At 42.3% G+C, this 19,504-nt stretch overlaps 1 protein-coding gene across 3 annotated transcripts in view; it reads right to left on the minus strand.

The window, feature by feature from the left end:
* Positions 1–19,504, minus strand: part of DAB1 (DAB adaptor protein 1) — a 168,159-nt gene that overhangs the window by 75,625 nt on the left and 73,030 nt on the right. For all 3 annotated transcript variants that reach the window (XM_065409675.1, XM_065409674.1, XM_065409673.1), the window contains exons 2-3: positions 9,842–9,981; positions 7,683–7,781 (exon numbers count right to left, since the gene is read on the minus strand). In XM_065409675.1, the coding sequence (XP_065265747.1) occupies positions 7,683–7,781; positions 9,842–9,981 (239 nt within the window). The remainder of the gene's footprint in view (positions 1–7,682; positions 7,782–9,841; positions 9,982–19,504) is intronic.

The raw sequence follows: 19,504 nt of genomic DNA on the forward strand, positions 1-19,504 counted from the left end.
GGAAAAATAGCAGTTGGCTCACACTGCATAGAGACTTGCATTAAGCAGTTAAATTATCTGAAGATTCCATCCACACTGGTCGTGCTCCAGCCAGGGCTGGGCACCATGTTCCCTGCAATTGCAGGTCTGGGCTGCTGCAGGCTGCATTGGATCCAGGCACCTGAAATGAAACCAGGCAGCCTGTTTCTTCTTTGCTTTCAATGACTCTCTGCTGGGCACAGGCAGCATGGAGGATGAATCCTGATTCCAATGCAGAGGGGATCAGAGCTGGACCTGGGGATGGGGTGCAGGTTTGTGACAAGGATCCTGCTCAAGGGCGTTGGAGCCTTCCCAAAAGTGGGGGGGGGCTGCCCCGGTCTCCTCTTCCCCCCCAAACCCCTTCCCCTAGGGCCCCTCCCCTTCCCCCCAAGGGCCTAACCCGCCCTACCTCTTCCCCTGGAGACCTTGCCCCCGGCCAAGCCGGAAGCTGGAGCGGGGCTGGGAAGCCTGCCCCCCCTGCAGGGGGAAGGGGTGGGGACTGAGAGCAGCCTCTGGACCATGTCCCCGCTCCCCAGGCACCCCACACCATGGGCAGGTGGAAAGTCCATGACTCTTACCATGGCTGGGCTGCGGCTCTGAGGGCCCCCCGCCAGCCGGAGCCAGGTTGGGGACAAAGCTGAGCAGGAAGCTGTGGTGAGCTGGTGCGGAGTTGCCGGGGACTGCTCTCAGGCCCCCTGTACCGCGGGCAGGTGGAGGGTCCACATCTCCCACAACTGCCCGGCTCCTTGGCTGGGCGCAGCCAGGGGGTGGGGCCTGGGGGAAAAGAGGAGGGGTCCACCCTGGTGAAATGTGGATGGGCCAGGCCCATCCACTTTCAAAAAGTGGGAGAGCTGTGGCCCCCCCTGGCCACCCCGGTTCCAGCGCCACTGATCCTGCTGTGAAATGGAAACTGGGACTGGAGGCTGGCAGGCAGAGAGCAGGAAACAGAGCTGGGTTGAAGGACTGGGAGCTGGTGGGAGAGACTGCAACTTGCTTGAGTGAAGAGACTGGGACTGAGAATCAGTGCGGGGGGGGGGAAGCAGGGAGGGGAGATAGGTCTAACAAGGTCTCAGGGCGAAGGGGAGAACTGGGACTGGCCAGGAAAAGAGAGACTGGGACAAGGAGCTAGGGTGTGGGGAGGACACTGAGATTGGATAAGGAGCTCAGGGCCGGAGATTGGCACCGGCAGCCAGTGGGGACAGTGAATGTGGATGGGGCAACCAGAGGCCAGACTGCAGGAGACAGAGATCAGATGAGGAGCCAGGAGTGGGAGGGACTAGGAGTAACTAGGCAAGGAGACTAGGACTGGGAATGAGGGGAAGACTGGGGTGGTGTGCAAAGAGGTGAGACCAGGACTTGTGCAAGGACACTGGGACTGGAATGAGAAGCCTGAAGGCTGGGACGAAGTGAAGAGAATGGGACTCAGAATGAGGAGCAAAGGGTGGGAAAGAAACAAGACTGGGACAAGGACAAGTTGAAAGGAATGGAGCAGACGGGGGAATGGATAGAAGAGTGTGTCCACTAGAGCACCCCACACTTCCAGAGCCTGGAATGGCACCCAAGGTTCCTGAGTCTCAGCATTCCTCCACTGTAAGCAAATACCTGTGAACCCCCTGGCAAAAGTATCCTATATCCCCTCTAGTGCTGGCCCATATAAAGGATGGTAATCTACTCCACTAACTCAACTTGCAGACGTCTGTGTGGCGGATTCTAAAGGTTCCGCCACTGCTGATGACCCATGTGAGTGTCAAGATGATGCCATATGATGGAATTTTTGTTTTTTTCAGTTTGCTCTTTAAAAACTAGGAAATCAAACACACACACAACGTGTATTAAAAAAACATTAATGTTGCATAGTCAAGCACTCATAATTTAGGAAATGCCTGAATTAAATTCAACCCTCTTGTGCATATACCTTACAATGTAGTCTTTAATAATGTGATCAAATACTACTTTTTCCACAAGACCCCAGCTTATTCAGTGCACAGGATGGACCTGCTCTGGTGATGAATCCTGTGTAGTGAAGTAGGACCCCTGCTTCATTTGTTGCAGAACTTATAGTGTGTAGTGAATGATGCAGGAGACTGCAGGAAGAGAAAAGGTGATCTCAGAGCTGAGGCACATGAATGTTGCTCTGAAGAACTGGATTCTAGCCCTGCTTATGGCAAAGTTTCTGTGTGATGCTGGGCAAGTGACTTAAATCAAGATGCTACTAACTGTGTGTTCATTTTCTGGGTACCTGCCTTGATACTCTGGAGTCTGATTTACAGAAGTACCGAGCACTCACTGTTCTGACTGAAGTCAATGGGAGCTATGCTTTGAACATATCAAATACTATATAATGCTAAGTATGCTGAAAAATCAGGTCCTAGGTGTCTCTAATTGGGCACCCAAAATTAGTAGATACTGTTGATCTTAATCATATTGTGTCTCAGTTTCCCATCTTTAAAATGGGGATAATAATTGTCACATTCTGGGATGCAATCCAGACTCATGAGGAGTCACATTGTGTCACTGCCTGTCCTGTAACCCTGGGTGCCTTGTAATGCTTTGCAGTTGTAACTCCCAACCTGGGCTGCTCACAACCAGTCTACCAGTATGCCAGTCACACCCTGAGTGTCTGTCTGCAAGATAGCCCTGCGTCAGCATCTCTGACCCCAGCAGCCTGTCTATAGCCCCACTCTGGCTTCCACCAGCCTTGGTTACTACTTTCAGGGTGACCCCAACACACTCCAGCCCTCTCTTGAACCGTTCAGATCTTGAGGTTTGTTGCCCTTTTAAGGAGTCAATGTTCAACAGTTTGTTACTTCAAGTGGAGTTAACAAACAACTCAGTTTAAACATAGCACTGGATGGGTTTAGATTAAAAATAAAACAAGTTTATTAACAAAAAGATAGGATTTTAAGTGAATTCAATAAATAAATTCATGGAGATATCCTATTTCCTAGAACTGGAAGGGACCTTGAAAGGTCATCAAGTCCAGCCCCCTGCCTTCACTAGCAGGACCAAGTACTGATTTTGCCCCAGATCTCTAAGTGGTCCCCTCAAGCATTGAACTCACAACCCTGGGTTTAGCAAGCCAATGCTCAAGCCACTGAGCTATCCCTCCCCCACCAAGTACAAGAAATAAAGTTAGTAATGGTTACAAGCAAATAAAAGTGAAAAAGCATCTAAAAGTTTAACAATCTAGAAAATTTTGGTTCAAGGCTTTGTTTAAGTTGGCCATTCTCACCCACAGTCTTCCAGCAAGATGGTGACTGACCCTCTTCTCAGTCAGGATCTCTCCCAGAGGCCCAAAAGTGCTGGTGCCTTTGTCTTCTTAGGTGAAAGACAGAGAACTTGGGGTTTTCTGTCTCTTTCCTTTATAGTCCAATGAACCTTTGAAGTGGATTTTCTGAAGGTTACCCCTCAAAACAATGTTTATCCAAACCATGAGGAAGGCAACATGGAGTCAGCTGGTGAAGGAGGCTCCCTGCTCTTTCTTCCCCCACTTGCGTTTACTAAAATGCAAATTGTTCTGTTTCCTGCCATCTCCTTCCCCTGCTGTCTTGACGACTCTGTTTACTACTTATATAGAAACTGAGATAAAGAAACTTTCCTCTGTTTAGGACAGACCTTTTTAACTACTTTTGCCTAGGCAGGGCTGTTTGGCATTGAACATGTGCTAGTATCATTATATAGGGGGAATTCATAACTTTTCATATAATGTTGCTACATGTATTTCACCATGATATTATTGATAAGTGAGTTATTACTACAGTGTGTGTGGTGTGAATACAGGGGTGCTTTTTTGGTCACAATAATATCACCTCACCTCACAAGCATGTTGTGAAAATAAGTGCATTAATATTTGTGAAGCACTCAGATAATATATTGATGAGCCCCACAGTTAAGTTTCAACAGTGTGTGGTAAATAAGGCATGGGGCCACATACTGAACAATGAGGAGAAAAGAACATATTGAATAGCTGCTCATTATGTGAGCATTGTTCCTCTTGTGCACTAAGTGAGGGAGGGATCCTCTGAAAAAAACATGTGATCATGTAACAAAATTTGCTCCAACCCCTCAGACAGAGACAAACACCTACAAGAACTTTATCAAGCATTCATAAAACTACAATATCCAACCTGGGGAAGTGAGGAAACAGATTGACAGAGCAAGACGGGTACCCAGAAAGCACCTACTACAGGACAGGCCCAACAAGGACAATAACAGAACACCACTGGCCATCACATACAGCCCCCAGCTAAAACCTCTCCAGCGCATTATCCACGATCTACAACCTATCCTGGAAAATGATCCCTCACTCTCACAGACCTTGGGAGGCAGGCCAGTCCTCGCTTACAGACAACCCCCCAACCTGAAGCAAATACTCACCAGCAACTACACACCACACCACAGAAACACCAACCCAGGAACCAATCCCTGTAGCAAACCTCGTTGCCTACTCTGTCCCCATATCTACTCTGGCGACACCATCAGAGGACCCAACCACATCAGCCACACCATCAAGGGCTCATTCACCTGCACATCCACTAATGTTATATATGCCATCATGTGCCAGCAATGCCCCTCTGCCATGTACATTGGCCAAACCGGACAGTCCCTCCGCAAAAGAATAAATGGACACAAATCGGACATCAGGAATGGTAACATACATAAGCCAGTAAGTGAACACTTCAATCTCCCTGGTCATTCTATTACAGATTTAAAAGTCACTATCATTGAACAAAAAAACTTCAGAAACAGACTTCAAAGAGAAACAGCAGAACTAAAATTCATTTGCAAATTTAACACCACTAATCTGGGCTTGAATAGGGACTGGGAGTGGCTGGCTCATTACAGAAGCAGCTTTTCCTCTCCTGGAATTGACACCTCCTCATCTATTATTGGGAGTGGACTACATCCACCCTGATTGAATTGGCCCTGTCAACACTGGTTCTCCACTTGCGAAGTAACTCCCTGCTCTCCATGTGTCAGTATATAATGCCTGCATCTGTAACTTTCACTCTATGCATCCGAAGAAGTGAGGTTTTTACCCACGAAAGCTTATGCCCAAATAAATCTGTTAGTCTTTAAGGTGCCACCAGACTCCTTGTTGTTCATGTAACAAAAGACTGTCATAATACCTACAAACAAGGTAGCTGAATTAAGGCAATCTTAATTCTGGCATTTCCTAACTTTTTTAGTGCTTGACTTTGCAACACAGATGACTGATACCTGCTGATATTGGGGAGCACAATTTAAAGGTTCGTCTCCTTCCCCCAACAGCTTGAGTCGTGCTCCCCCCCATGCATCACCTCTGCTTTGCAACCTTATTTATGTCCTTGTAACATCATTTTTTGTGTGTAATACAGTATATGTATTGCATTTGTGTCCACACAGAATACTGTCCAGATGACCATATCATAAACTATGCATATTATGTACTAATGAGGTCAATGACAATGATTATATGCTACTTAATTTGTATGATCAAAGTTAATTCCATCTATCACCAGCTCGGTTTTATTTCTGGCATCACATTACATAGTTAAATAGTTAATAAATTAAATAAAAAACCTTTTAAAATTCAAGACAGGGCTTCAACTACTGTAAAGATCTTCTTAATTAGGATCAAAATCAGTTTGCCAGAATGTTGTGTCATTATTTTCTAGGTGGAATCATGTTTTGCTTAGATTTCTTTTAATGCAGTGGGGGAAAAAAAATCATACGTGAGCATGCCAGGGCAGAAATAGCACAAAGCGACGAAATCTCTTGTGACTTACTATACCAGACGCTCGTGGACCAGCCTTTAGTCTGCTTTTTGAAATCTGAACAGTCAAACTTATACTTTTAAATCTCTATTTACTACACACACCCCACATTCCAATACACATGACAGAAACCTCTTCTGCTAATGATTATGTATCGCTATAAAAGTTCTGAATTTTGTGGCAATTGTTTGCTTGATGAAATCATGATTACTTTCCTGTCATTACAGTGAATGGGACACCCTCACTGTTGTCAACAGGAGCACTGTGTGAGACAGTGATCATGATTTTTCCCCTTCTGAATGTATGGATCTGACAGCTGCTGTTAGGAACAAAACAGAGATGTTTTAGGCACATCCCATCCTTGCCTCTGCAGTCCTAGAGCCTCCTTATGGCACTGGAATCACTATGGCTTGATTGCATAAGGATGAAACCAGATTCTGGAGAGCAATGCAAAGGGGGATGCAGTTATTAGCTCTGTGTGCACCAACTGTATGGTTGTATGCAGAGAACAAGTAGATTTGGGAGCAGGGTGCACAGGGAATTCACAGATCCTTCTATCCTCCCACCATAGGTGGTCCGTATTATGGATTGCAGCTACGGGGCTGCCAGTCTACAGACACACTAAGTATGTCTACACTGCAGATGGCAGTGTGTTTCCTAGCTCAGGTAGACAGACACACACTAGCTCTGCTTGAGCCAACATGCTACAAATACCAGCATAGCAAAGGCTAGCACGGGCGGTGGCTTGGACTAGCCACCTGAGTCAAAGCCTACCCAGCCCCCCTGGGTACGTAAATCTGGCAGTTAATCCAAGCTGCTACACTGTTATTTTTAGTGGGCTAGCTTGTGGAGAGCAAGCGCATGTTGGGGTACCCAAATTGGGAAGAATGTTCCCAAGCTAGAGTGTAGCTGTATCGTTGGTGGCCTTATAGGGGAAGGAGAATTCCTTCCTCATCCTTGCCCAGTCCTCATCCAGCTCCTCTAGCTATGCGCAGGGCATAGAACGTATCCCTTTGCGATGACTGTAGGATCCAAAGCATATCATTGGTTCTTATTTACCTAATATTTCCATAACTACCCACATTCTTATTTGCGAGCATAATTCTATTTGCTTTGATAACTTCTACACAGAGATAATTCTCTGACAATGGTCAATCTTTTCTGTTTGTGGCCAATTGTCTTTAAAAGCAGGTTCTTTATATTCACATTTCTTTGCTGTAAGAACCTTTACTTCTGCTTTGTGAAAATAGGGAATATAATTATTGATAACATCAAATAGTATCAAACAATAAGGAGGAACATGAACCATTATTTTTGCTAGAACTACAACACGCAGCTGCATTTTCCTCCCAAGCAAATTGATGGTATTTTCTTCCATTATATCTTAACAATTTTAAAGCAGGTTAAATGTGAATTGCAAACAACTTATCACAGGAGCTCTTTAGTATGTACTACACCAATCCTGCCAAAATACAAGTATATTCACCCTCAACTCTTCAGACTAAACCAACATGATCTGAATGTAGAACAGTTATTTGACACCTCCATCCACAATACCTTATGGGCCCAACCCAGAGAACATGTAGGCACATGAGGTACTCAGGATCAGGCTCTATAACAAACTCTAGTGTAATTCCCTTGCACCTGAGTAAACTAACGGCTTGCTTTGATATATGATAAAGCTTTATCAAGTTTGTCAGATGCTTTATGTGTTCGTATATCAGGGGGTAGCCGTGTTAGTCTGTATCCACAAAAACAACAAGGAGTCCGGTGGCACCTTAAGACGAACTCCTTGTTGTTTATGTGTTCCTATGTCAGTGTGATATTACTGCCCACCTAGGAAACGCTTTTACGGATACATCCATCACGAGTTTCAAGTTTGTTCCATCATGTGATTATTTTACTTACTCCTGTCTTTTCATCAAAGATTTTGATTCCTCCAAAGGAGACAGTTAAAAATATTTTCTGTTTATGTTCTCCTTTCGAACGAGTCGCAGCAACAATTCCCTGTTGAGACAAAGAATGGTTGGGTTGATTTCACTATTTTTTGTTTTATTTTCTGGTAGATGCCCACACACAATAAAAAGCGGGGGCATCACTTCAGAGGAGTTGAGCACTTGATGCTTCTTTCTGGCTTCTAGGCATGCTCAGCACTTCTCAAAATCAAGCACAAGCTCTTCCTTACTATATGCAGCCACAATTTAAAGGCCAATCCAGGTTGCGCCTCCCCCCCACCATTGTCTTCCACCCTTTTCCCCCCGATACTAAATTTCTTCATGTTCCTCACAGCCCGTTTGATGCATGATCCACACAGAAACTCTTACCAATTCCCTGAGCCATCCAGTCCTCCTTGGAATTTGTTCTTATTGAGCTGAAGATAACCTGTGATTTCTAAAAGGCTTTTTCGCTCTGCAAATTTTATTTTTTCTTGCTTAGTTTTTTAATAAGGCAAGAGGAAAAAGGCTCTCTCGTTCATGGAACAGAATGAGCCAACTGACCTTTCACTTTTAAAGAAAGATCTTCTTTGCAAGTTAACAATAGCCTTGACTGAAAAAATGGGGTGCCTTTTCTGTTTATTCTCCTTTTGTCTAGTGGACTTACCCTATTATTGGACTCTTCTGTCGAGTGGGTGGACTTGCTATTTGTGCATTCTGCATATTATTACAGCTGAAACATAACCTGGCACTCACATAGCAACTTCTCTTTCTATCTTCAGAGTCCTACTTCTATCAGTTACCAATGCTACCAGCCTAGGATTCAGTGTCACAAATTACATTTGTGAATAAATAAAAATACTTAGCCTAATGCTTTGCAGCTTCAAAATACTTTACAAACATTAACTAATTAATCCTGACTACGCTGGTATGAAATCAGTATTATTATCCCCATTTTACAGATGAGGAAACTGAGACACAGAAAGGTTAAGTGACTTGCCCAAGGCCATACAGCCACTTAATGCCAGAGCCAGTGCTAAAACTCAGGTGTCGCTGGTTCCCAAGTTCCCCACTCAGACCACTAGACCAGGGTGGCTTTACTGGAGCTTGACCAGAATGTCAAAGGTAACATAACACTTAGGCAGAAGGGCATGAATATTAAAATGAAGAGGAATGATTCCCTCATGTTACATGGTAAGATCTAGGAGCTCTAGCTCAAAAGACAAGCATATGAATTTGTGAGACCACCTGCTCTGTATGGATCTAATCGCCTCACGTTACTTAGGCAAGTCTGTCCATTACGCTTACAGGAATCAAGCACCTTGGAGACTTGGAAATGGCATTCCTATGGGAGAAAGATCAAAAAAGGCTAGCCCGGTGTCCTAATGGCCACAGGTCTCCCACACAGCTTGTTGGCAGATGGAACAAAGCAATGAATGGAAAAGGGCCTACACGCACATGAATCAGATTAGAGTCTCGTGGCAGATGCTGTTTTGAGAAATGAAGGGCCCTCCTTTAAAACAGACCCTCCCCCACCATTACAAAATGCTCAGAGCTCTTTTTCAATTTACTTGTAAGGAAACATTTACAAAATTGGTGACCCACAAGATGTGTGTTGCCGCACTTCACTACTCATTCAAGCTGCTTTATGTCACCTCCTGCCCCTTTCCTTCAGCTTGTCTGTTATCTACCTAGATTGTAGAGCTCCTCAGGGAGCACATTAAGGACACTATTTATTGTGTTTTTCTGCCTATAGAAACTAGAGATGGGCCAACACCTCAAATCCAAGCCTCCATATTTTAGGTGGGGTATGGGTGAGGGTAGGAACAACACGGGAGGAAAAGAGGAAGTTAGATTAAAGGCCTAGATTAAACCAAAATCACTGCTAGAGCCATCTTGGATTCCTAACATCAGAATGTGAAGCAACTCCCTGGTGAAGCCCCAACTTATCAATGTCAGAGTCAGGACCTTGTACAGAACTAGCCAAATTCTATTCTATGACGCCTGTGTGTACAGTGGTCTAAGTGAAGGGGAATTTGACCCAACGCCATGAAAGTAGAACGACTTAGAGTTCAATCTGAAATTCTCCCCACTTTATTCTGTAACACTTAAACATTAAAAGTCACACTGCACCTTGAGTTTCATCATGGAATCTTGGCATAACTTGTCTCCTCGCGCTGCAGAAACCTCATCTATCCCAATCAGTTTTGCTTTGTATCGGACACCATCACCTTTAAACCTCTTTATTAAAGTGGCTTCACTGCGATCCTGACCTGAAAAGACAGAAGTGAAAATCTGAAAATCACGTGACCAAAAAGGAAAAAATAAATAAACGCTCACAAGTAAGTTTAAGGTTAAATTTATGTTCATGCCTCAGTACCTGCACATGTGAGTATCTGCATAAAGTTAGGAGAAATTTACAAGTGAAATAAAACCTATATTCCTCAAATGTGTATACAGTGGGATTGCAAGTGTATGAAATCTTCTGCATGAAATTTGCAAGCTATGTCGGTTTCCAGAAGTAAGAGATGAGCCTGAATCAAACCCCATGCACCTGAACACTTCTGATCAGTGCAGGGTGTTGGAAATCTCACTCCAGATCAGAATTTTGCATCTTGAGTCCACCTCTAATAGCGATATGATACTGCCTCTCTGTACTCCAACTTGTCCAATTGTACTAGTAATATTTGTAATGTCAGGATTTGTATTTTATCATTTCCATTTCACAAAATTAAAAAAAAAAAAACATCATCTGTCTATGCAACTTTGTTGCTCAAAAGTCATGGCAACTACTGCTTCCTGGTACTATTATTTTTGTTTCTCAATACATAGTAACAACATAAATGTCAATAGGAATTCACACAGAGTCACTCAGAGCCTAGAGGAGGAAACAGGGTGATTCTTATTAAAAAGGAATTTGCCTTGAGTGAGACAGTTAGGTGTTGAGAGGGCAAACAGAAACAAGTGACAGAGCAAAGCTGAGAATCAAAAACCCTATAACAAACCATGAGAAGGAGAACTTTCTTAGAAAGACAGCAAACAGATGAGCTCCCAAATGGGTTATTCCTGAGCATTTACAGAAGCAAGAGTAGATTCTTTACCTTGAGTGGTTGGGGAAAATAGACTGATTTGGGAATCAGTCTTTTTGAGAGCTGGTTGAAGACCTTAATCAAGAACCTTGAATTTCTTGATTGGGAATGGTAATACAGCTTTTTGTTTGTGAGTGATTGCAATTGCAAATTAGAGAATATAATAGCAGGAGTCCAACAAACCTAGTGACTTATGAAAAGGTGAGTTCCTGAAGAAAGTTCAAACAAGAAGAAAGAGTTGAGAGTCTAGACACTGACCGGTTCCAATAAGAGAAGCGGGCATTACTAAAAGCAAGCTGCATTAACTACACACAAAATAGCTACTAACGCAAAAAAGAAGTGCTATGCTCCCATTCTTCTGTGAGAATTAGGAGGTTAACCTATTCACATGCTGCTTTCCATTTTGCAGAAGCAGGAGAGACTCTGAGAAATTGAATCAGGTGGACCACATGAGGAGGCATCACTACAAGGTACAAACTAAAAGCAACACAGTAATGTAACACAGATAAAGAAAGGCAAGAATATGGGGGCGGGAGAGAAGAGGATAGGAAAAATGAAAACCCATAGTGAAATAGTGACAGGACCAAGTGACAGTCTTCAGATCCAAATCTGAATCCAAATCTCCACAAAGTTCAGAAGTGTTTGGATGTGAGGTTTTGATTCAGGCACAATCTTTAGCATGCAGTAATTGAACCTGCTCCTGGAAAAGAAAGCAACGGATAAGGTAAGTCCAGTATGTCCTCACGAGCGACAACTGAAATATCTAAAAGATCTGCGAGGTAAAAACTGATCAGAAAAAGGGTCCAGATTTTCAATGAGAAATCCAAAACCCAGAACCTGAAAACTTCCAGTTTTCAGATGAAATTTTTTTAGTTTTTTTTGAGAAGTCAAAATTTTCTGCAGAAAAAAAAAATCCCATTTTCTGACCAGCTCTACTGAGAAAGAAAGATTAAAAGGACTATATAAAAATTAGAAATGCTGAGCACTTCAGTGGCAGAAGTATATGCTTAGAACCTTTGAAAATCAGGTATCGGGGGTAGCCGTGTTAGTCTATATCTACAAAAACAACAAGGAGTCTGGTGGCACCTTAAAAACTAACAGATTTATTTGGGCATAAGCTTTCGTGGGTAAAGTAACTCCCTGCTCTCCATGTCTCAGTATATAATGCCTGCATCTGTAACTTTCACTCTATGCATCTGAAGAAGTGAGGTTTTTACCCACGAAAGCTTATGCCCAAATAAATCTGTTAGTCTTTAAGGTACCACCAGACTCCTTGTTGTTTTTGAAAATCAGGTTACTTGTTTAAGTGCCCACCTGTGGATTTATATTATTATTATTATTATTATTATTATTATTATTTATATTGTGGTAACACCTAGAAGGCCCAGACATGGACCAAAACCTCATTGTGCTAGATGCTGTACTAACACAGAATAAAAGGATGATCCCTGGCCCCAAATGACTAACAATCTAAGTAACTAATGTTAGGCACCCATGGTTGAAAAAATGTAGCCTCTGTCTCTTCCAGCTCTAATTTCTATTTTAAAACTTGCATTTAAGCACTTTAAACATTGACTCTTACAGTAGCAAAGAAAAACTAATAGCTGCTTCTGTGCTATTGGCTGCTAATGTGTAGAATTTAGAGACTTCTTTTTAAAAGCAATTAATAACTATCAACTCAACTACATTTACATATATACCAAGCTGATTAGACTTCTTCCCTCAATCTATGATTCTCTAAATTTACATGATTAAAATCCTTCTAACATTTTCATCGGGGAAAATATGTAGCGAACATTAACAAGAAAGAACATTTACAAATGAAGGACTCATTTGAGTTCCTCTTCACCCAGAGTACTCACAAGCACTACAGTTCACATTATGAACAAGTGACCTGCAAAATTTCATGGCAAATATTAGCTCATGGCAAATATTTTATGGCTGAATTATAACCTACTAAAAAATAAGGGCAATGACAAGCAATCCTTGCCATCTATCTCCCTCCCTCAATTAGGTTTCCCCTCTGCATTCCCAAAAGGGATTAAATAGGGGATTGAATCTTCATGCTTTTAAATGATATTTTATAAAAGACTAATGGCAGATAGACGATGAGTCAGAAACTGCAAGTAATGTTAAAATTATGGCTTAGGGAAATGCTGAGGCAGATGTCAGTATCGACAGCTAAAGCAATGAAAGAACATTTGCTACACTAAGCCCTGAAAAAACATCTGGATACACAACAATGCACAGCCAGATCAGTGGGCTTTGCTGCATGTCTGTCACATGTGTAAACAACATGTCTAGTCAATTTTATGTTGCAGTAAATAAAATCCAATTCAAAAAGCATTCTCACCCACAGTTTCCAATCTTATATCTTCATTATAGCAAAAAGCAGCTGTTAATTAATATTAATATTGCCATCACTCTATGCTCATAAGTGATCTAGAATGCTTTCTGTATCTGCATCATGATCATTAACTTGTACCCAATTCAGAGATTTGCAAATTTCTACTCGAGCCTATGATCATTTTTTCTGAATGTACCCTAATTCACAACATTAATAGTCTCATTAACGTCCGTTTTATGGCTCTGTATGCTTACAGGCAACACCCATTTCATTTATGTACATTCAGCATTTATTAAGAAGTGGATTAAACAGAATGAAGTGCTTTTTTGATATATGATGGGGGATGGTCAGCAAGTTAAGAATGATGTAGGAATTGTAAAGTGTGCTGGAAATGAAAAATGAGCAAAGATTACAAATTCACGAATAAAAAAAACCTATAGACTTGGGAAGTACGCTAGAAAATGTAGATCGTGTCTAAATTACAAAACCAACCATGTTGGGGGACCTAGTTATGACATGGTATCTATCGATCCCAAGTTCTTACACCGGTGTCCATCAATATAGTACCTGAAGTCCTGGTAGTCTCCCAGCACAGTTACAAACATGTTTCTTTCCTGCAGTGTGGACATGACTGGTCTCTATTTTTACTGTTTTCCCAGCTCCTGGTGAAGGCAGCTGCACTACAAGATGTAACCTTGTACACCTTGTTCAAGATATAACAGTATTATCCTGTTGTAACCAAGTTCCCCAATGCAGCTGACTTTATAGCATAGATAGGACTTTAGATTTAAGGTAAAGGAATGTCTCATTTGTATGATGGGCACTTATGCAGCAGACAGTCCAGACTCTCATTCAATATGCCACCATTAAAAGGGAACTTTTTAATTAAAGTCCTTAAGCAAGGCCCTCTATGTTTTAGAAACAGCATAAATAGCGTATACCTGAAGTATGGGGTGGTAATTCTGTTCATGGCCAGTGGGAGGCGGTTCCTGGTCAATGGGAGCTGCGGAGCTGGCGCTCAGGGTGGGGGCAGCATGAAGAGCCCCCGTGGTCACCCCTGTGCCTAGAAGCCCGACATGCCAGCTGCTTCCAGGAGCTGCGCGGAGCCAGGGCAGGCAGGGAGCCTGCCTTAGCCCTGCTGTGCCGCCAACTGGACTTTTAACAGCCCGTTCAGCAGTGCTGACCGAAGCCGCCGGGGTCCCTTTTTGACCAGACATTCTGGTCGAAAACCAGACGCCTAGCAACCCCATTAACCTGGAGAACAAAACCTCCATAGTTGTATAGTTACCAGAATTCCAACATGGAATTACTGCTCTGTATTTTATTCTGTACAACAAACAGTTCCAGCCTTATACTCCTCCTCACCCACCCCCAATCTCTTTCTTTTGCTCCTCCTCAGCCCCCCAATTCCCATCCCTTCTTGCACTCATTCACCTCAAATCTTCCACAGTACCACTCCCTTCCCATTTGTTTTCTCCTGCTTCTTCTCGGGCCCAAGCTCCCCCATCTGTTTCATGTCTCTCCATTTTATTGCTCATGTGGACTATGAGAAACTACGTAGAGAAGCTTCAGCCTGTAGTTTTTCACTCCCAGCTACGCTTTCCAGAAAAATGCAAGTTATCTTAAAAGGGTGGAAGTTCCCAAATAAACAATAAAGCTTTTAAAGCAAATTGAAGCCTGTTTCAGATCTCAGAATGTTGCCAGACTATACTGTTCAAATTAAATACAGCTTTAACAAGAGAACATTTCTTTCTATATCACACATCTGCTGAGATCTGAGTACAGGATTCTGCAATTCTCCTGCTACAACTAATACTACAGATGCCTGAACATCATGGAGGGTAGGTTGCTAATTTAGGCTTCAATCCTGCAGATATAGGGGTCCGTCCAGAGCTCATTGCCAGATTGAAGCCTTGACAATTATTTTGTTTTATAGGCTGTTAAATGGCTTCAGAATTTAAATGACAAGAACAAACTTTTACAACCCCTAAGTCCAAAAGACATTTTTCAAGCTTTTGTTCTAAAATCCCACTGTAAACAGCTGTTTATAAGCAAACATCTGTATTCCAACACAGTAGAACCAAAAATCCAAAAATGTAAACTAAAATTGGATCGATTTTTATAACCCAGGCTCAGAAAAATACAAAATGGAAAAAGAACATTAAGTGCCACACAAATCTGATTTTAAAAAGTCATTCACTTTCTATTTCTAAAGGTTTCAGTGTTAAGATAGGCAAAAATGTTTTGTCTGTAGCATATGCATTTTAAATTCACAGTGGCCCTTCAATACGTAAATGCACTGGTAATGATCAAGTCTATCCCCATATACGCTGCAGTTCTCCTTTAAGCCAAACTACATGTTCCAGTTGGATCCACCACTGTTCCCCTGTGACCTTGAATGGTGTGACCTTTGCTGTTGAGTTAGAACATTACACCTAAACCTCTTTACCCTTTTCACTCAACTGATAAATCCCCAGAGCCTTTCAACATAACTGTGTTTCTGAGTCTGCATCCAAAAGTAGAGACATCTTTGTTATCCCGGACAGGATTTTAGACTATTTTATCTAGGTCCATAAATCAACAATAAAAGTAAATAGTTTGCACATGTCTAGTGCATTTTATTCAAGGTACTGTATTTTACAGTAATTAAATTAAGACTCGCCCCACCCCTGTAAGGTAAATACAGCAACACCCCTCATTTTACTACTGGGGAATGGGTGGAACAGAGGTTAAGAACTTGCTAAAAATCACAAAACAAACAGTGGCAGAGCCAAAAACAAAACCCAAGGTCCTGACTCTCAATTCCATGAGGTTACTGCTACACATGTTCTCTATAAACTGTTATAAGATCAAATGAAAAATAAGTTATTGTAGCCAATCCGATTTTAAACATATTAACATGACAGCAGGCAGTTGAGATACTTCCAAGATTCCTACCCAAGAAGTAGTTATTTTAACTTGCTTTAGGATTCTGCCAGCGTGGATAGGACCGAACAGGGGTACGATTAGAACAGCATAATAACTGCAGTTGAACACACACTTTGATTTGAAGACTTACTCCAGAAATATGATGACAGCAGGTAGTATAAAGATACTTGAATTAATGTACACATTTTTTGACTATCAGACTCCAGCTAATACACCGAATTTTGCAAATTAGAGATTGACAAAATGGTCATCCGAGGTTTATCCTCCAGCCACTTCACATCAGTTGACTGTATGTATCAGTAGAACTCACACTCAGTTGTGGGCATGAATTTGAAGTCCCACCTGACCTTGACTCCTGGTCTAACAGAGCTCCATGTTAATGTTGTATTGACGTGGTAACTTTGTGTTAAATTCCGTACATTCACCTGGAGACTTTGCAAATGAGTATATTTCATAAGAAGGAATAAAAATAACAAACCATCGTAGAAGAAAGAAGTTTTATTGTTGCCTTTTCTTTATGCTAATATACCGCACTAAGCAGTTTTAACAGCATCCAGTAATCTAAACTGATAACGCTGGAAATGGCTATATTCTTTATTTAAATATGTACCCGCCCCCCTTAGGGCATAATGTAAATTTCTTGATTTTTAAGTGTATAAAATATATAGTGATGTTATCAGCAAAGTCAATAACATGCCTCCAGGAGTCAATTCTCTGAAGAATGACACACCACTATCTTTTATACTAATAAACTGTCAAAGTTGTATCCACCATACTTTCAAATTATAAACTGAAATGACATTTTTATTTTTAGATTTCACAGGGATCTAAACCAATGGCACACAACTGTAAACAGTCTACATTTTCATGGAGACAATTAGGATTTCTATAGCACCGAGGCAGTGAAGAATACAAACACTGCAGTTCAGAATGACATCTAAGGCAGTGCATACTGGACACCATGGGTAAGAGAGTTAAATGCCAAGTAAAAGAGGTTTCCCATTCAGTGTGTGCATGTATGCCCCTATCTATAGAGGTACACACACATATACACATCACAGATCTTCAGCTGGTGTAGACTGGTGTAACTATATTAAAGGAAGTTTACTTCAATTGAAACCTGCTGAAGACTTGGCCCACCATTTTTTAACATAATCATGCATTTTAAAGTTCAACTGAGCATAAAATTCAATATTCACGTGTAGCTATATGCTCTATACGTTTTATTTTCTTTTTGTTTTATATATACACAATATTACACTAGCAGCTCAAATAAAACTTTTACTCTAACAGGAATCTGTCCTGCAGTCAGGCAAGTTTTCCCATTGATTTCATGGGAATTGGATCCAGAAGAAGCAAGCAGCACAAAATGTTTGTTGAGACTGTAATATCTCAGAAACCACAGTCCAAATTACTTTCCAGTTTCTTTTTGGTATGCGAAAGACAGTCTGGTACAGGGAGCTTAAACAACTTTTAAAAACCCACACAAAACAAAAACAGAAAAACAACAACAAACAGGAAATGTGCTGAAGCTGTTATCAAATTTCCTCGTTTCCCCCTCTAGTGAACTTGTGCATTTCTGGAAGAGGAATTTCTAAATATCTAGATTCTGCATCCTCACTAAATTAATTGGGAACAGGATTGCTAGATGCCATAGTGGTATTTCTAAATAGCAATATTATTCAAAGCCATGGAGATACAGAAAACTGTTTTTTCTCTGAACATATTGGGTTTGTTTTAGTTTTATTACTGCAGCAAAGTGGAAATATGTTATTATATTAATATTTGAAAGACAGCAGATAAATTTTCTCAGTATCTCCTGCACAAAGCTAGACAATAAAGCAGAAATGTCTTGCACCATATGTGCATATAGTTTAATTTCCTATATCATCAGTGTAATTCTTCTCTAAAATGTATTCAAAAGGCTTCCCACAGAATTTGCTGTTCATTATTACGGGCTTGGTTAGCATTTAATTTCTACAGTCCACAGCATCTCAGGAGAGTATAATATAGCTTTTATTTTACACACCAGACAAATAAGCTTAGTACTGGGTGGACCTCATGGGCAGAGCACAGGGCTGTCCACCCTGCATGTCCCCTGCCATGTGCTTCAGGAGGCGAGGGAAGCCTTGCCATTTGCTTCTCTTGCTTTCTTCTAGCGTCTCCTGCAGGAGGTTGCTCCCCACCAACCTCTCACCCATGGTCCTCCAGAAGTCGTCATCAGGCCGCCATCCTGCGAGCCTCCCTGGCTGCCCCCAATACGCCACAATGTGCAGCCAGTTCACCTCTGCACTATGTCCAGAAAACATCTGTACATGCTCTTGTTTCATGCTATCCACTTCCTCACCCTCACATCCCACCCTGACACCAAGAAGGCTGCCACAGGAGGAGGGCAAGGAACCCCAGTGGGCCAGCCTGTACTCCACTCCGGTTCCATGGCCCACCGGGCATATTAGTTGGCAGCTCCTCCATGGAGCCATGAGTGTGGGCATGTACCTGGAACGGTTCACAAACTCCCCCTGCACGTGTCCCTTCTGCCGTGAGAGGGAGATCCTGGCGCACATTTATGTAGGGTGTGTCCGGTTGCAGCCCCTCTTCCAGCTCCTCCAGAACCTCTTACTGAGGTTCCTGCTGCACTTTTCCCTGCACCTCCTGATAAACACACACCCCATTTGTGGGCCCACACAGTCGCGGGACCTCTTTGTCAACCTCCTCGTGGTGCTGGCCAAGATGGCCACCCATCATACCAGTTGGAGGAAGCTGGATGGGATGTGTGGGCTCTGTGATTGTGGGGCCTATTTCCGTTCCCTTGTCCGATCACATCTCCAGGCAGAGTTCCTCTGGGCAGTGTCCACTGACTCCTTAGATGCCTGGAGGAGCAGTGGGCACTGTCCAGGTTTCTATGCTTGGTGTCCCCCTCTGGTTCCCTGATTTTCAACCTTTGACTTCACTACCATTCCTGCTTTTCATTTGTTGCCCCACGTACTCACTTGTGGCCCTGGCTTACCGGCTCTTCCCCATTAGCTGAAGGGGCGGGCCTTTAGTTTTGGGTGGGCCTAGCCTTGCATGTCCAAGATCTGCATATAATAACAACATGAATCATTGTTATCCTCTAAATGAAGATGTACTTTGAAATGAAAATGAAATGAAAAACTTGAATTTAAACTACATTTTGAAAGGTAGTTTTCAAGCAACTGAAATAACTATTCATATAGTGAAATGTAATCCAAGTCCCCCAAAAGGTTGATAAATTTTAAAGGCATGACAGGATTAAAAAAACCCAACATCTACCATCTCTCTATGCTCTTATACTACACTCCCTACCACGGAATGTGAGTGTTACTAGAACCCTACCGGTGCAAAATGTTTCCCTTCCACTCCCAACACGGATCTTCTAACAGTCACCATTCAGCTCCAAGCAAAAGCTACCTG

Source organism: Emys orbicularis, chromosome 8 (genome assembly GCF_028017835.1).
Source record: "Emys orbicularis isolate rEmyOrb1 chromosome 8, rEmyOrb1.hap1, whole genome shotgun sequence".
Lineage (NCBI taxonomy): Eukaryota > Metazoa > Chordata > Testudines > Emydidae > Emys > Emys orbicularis.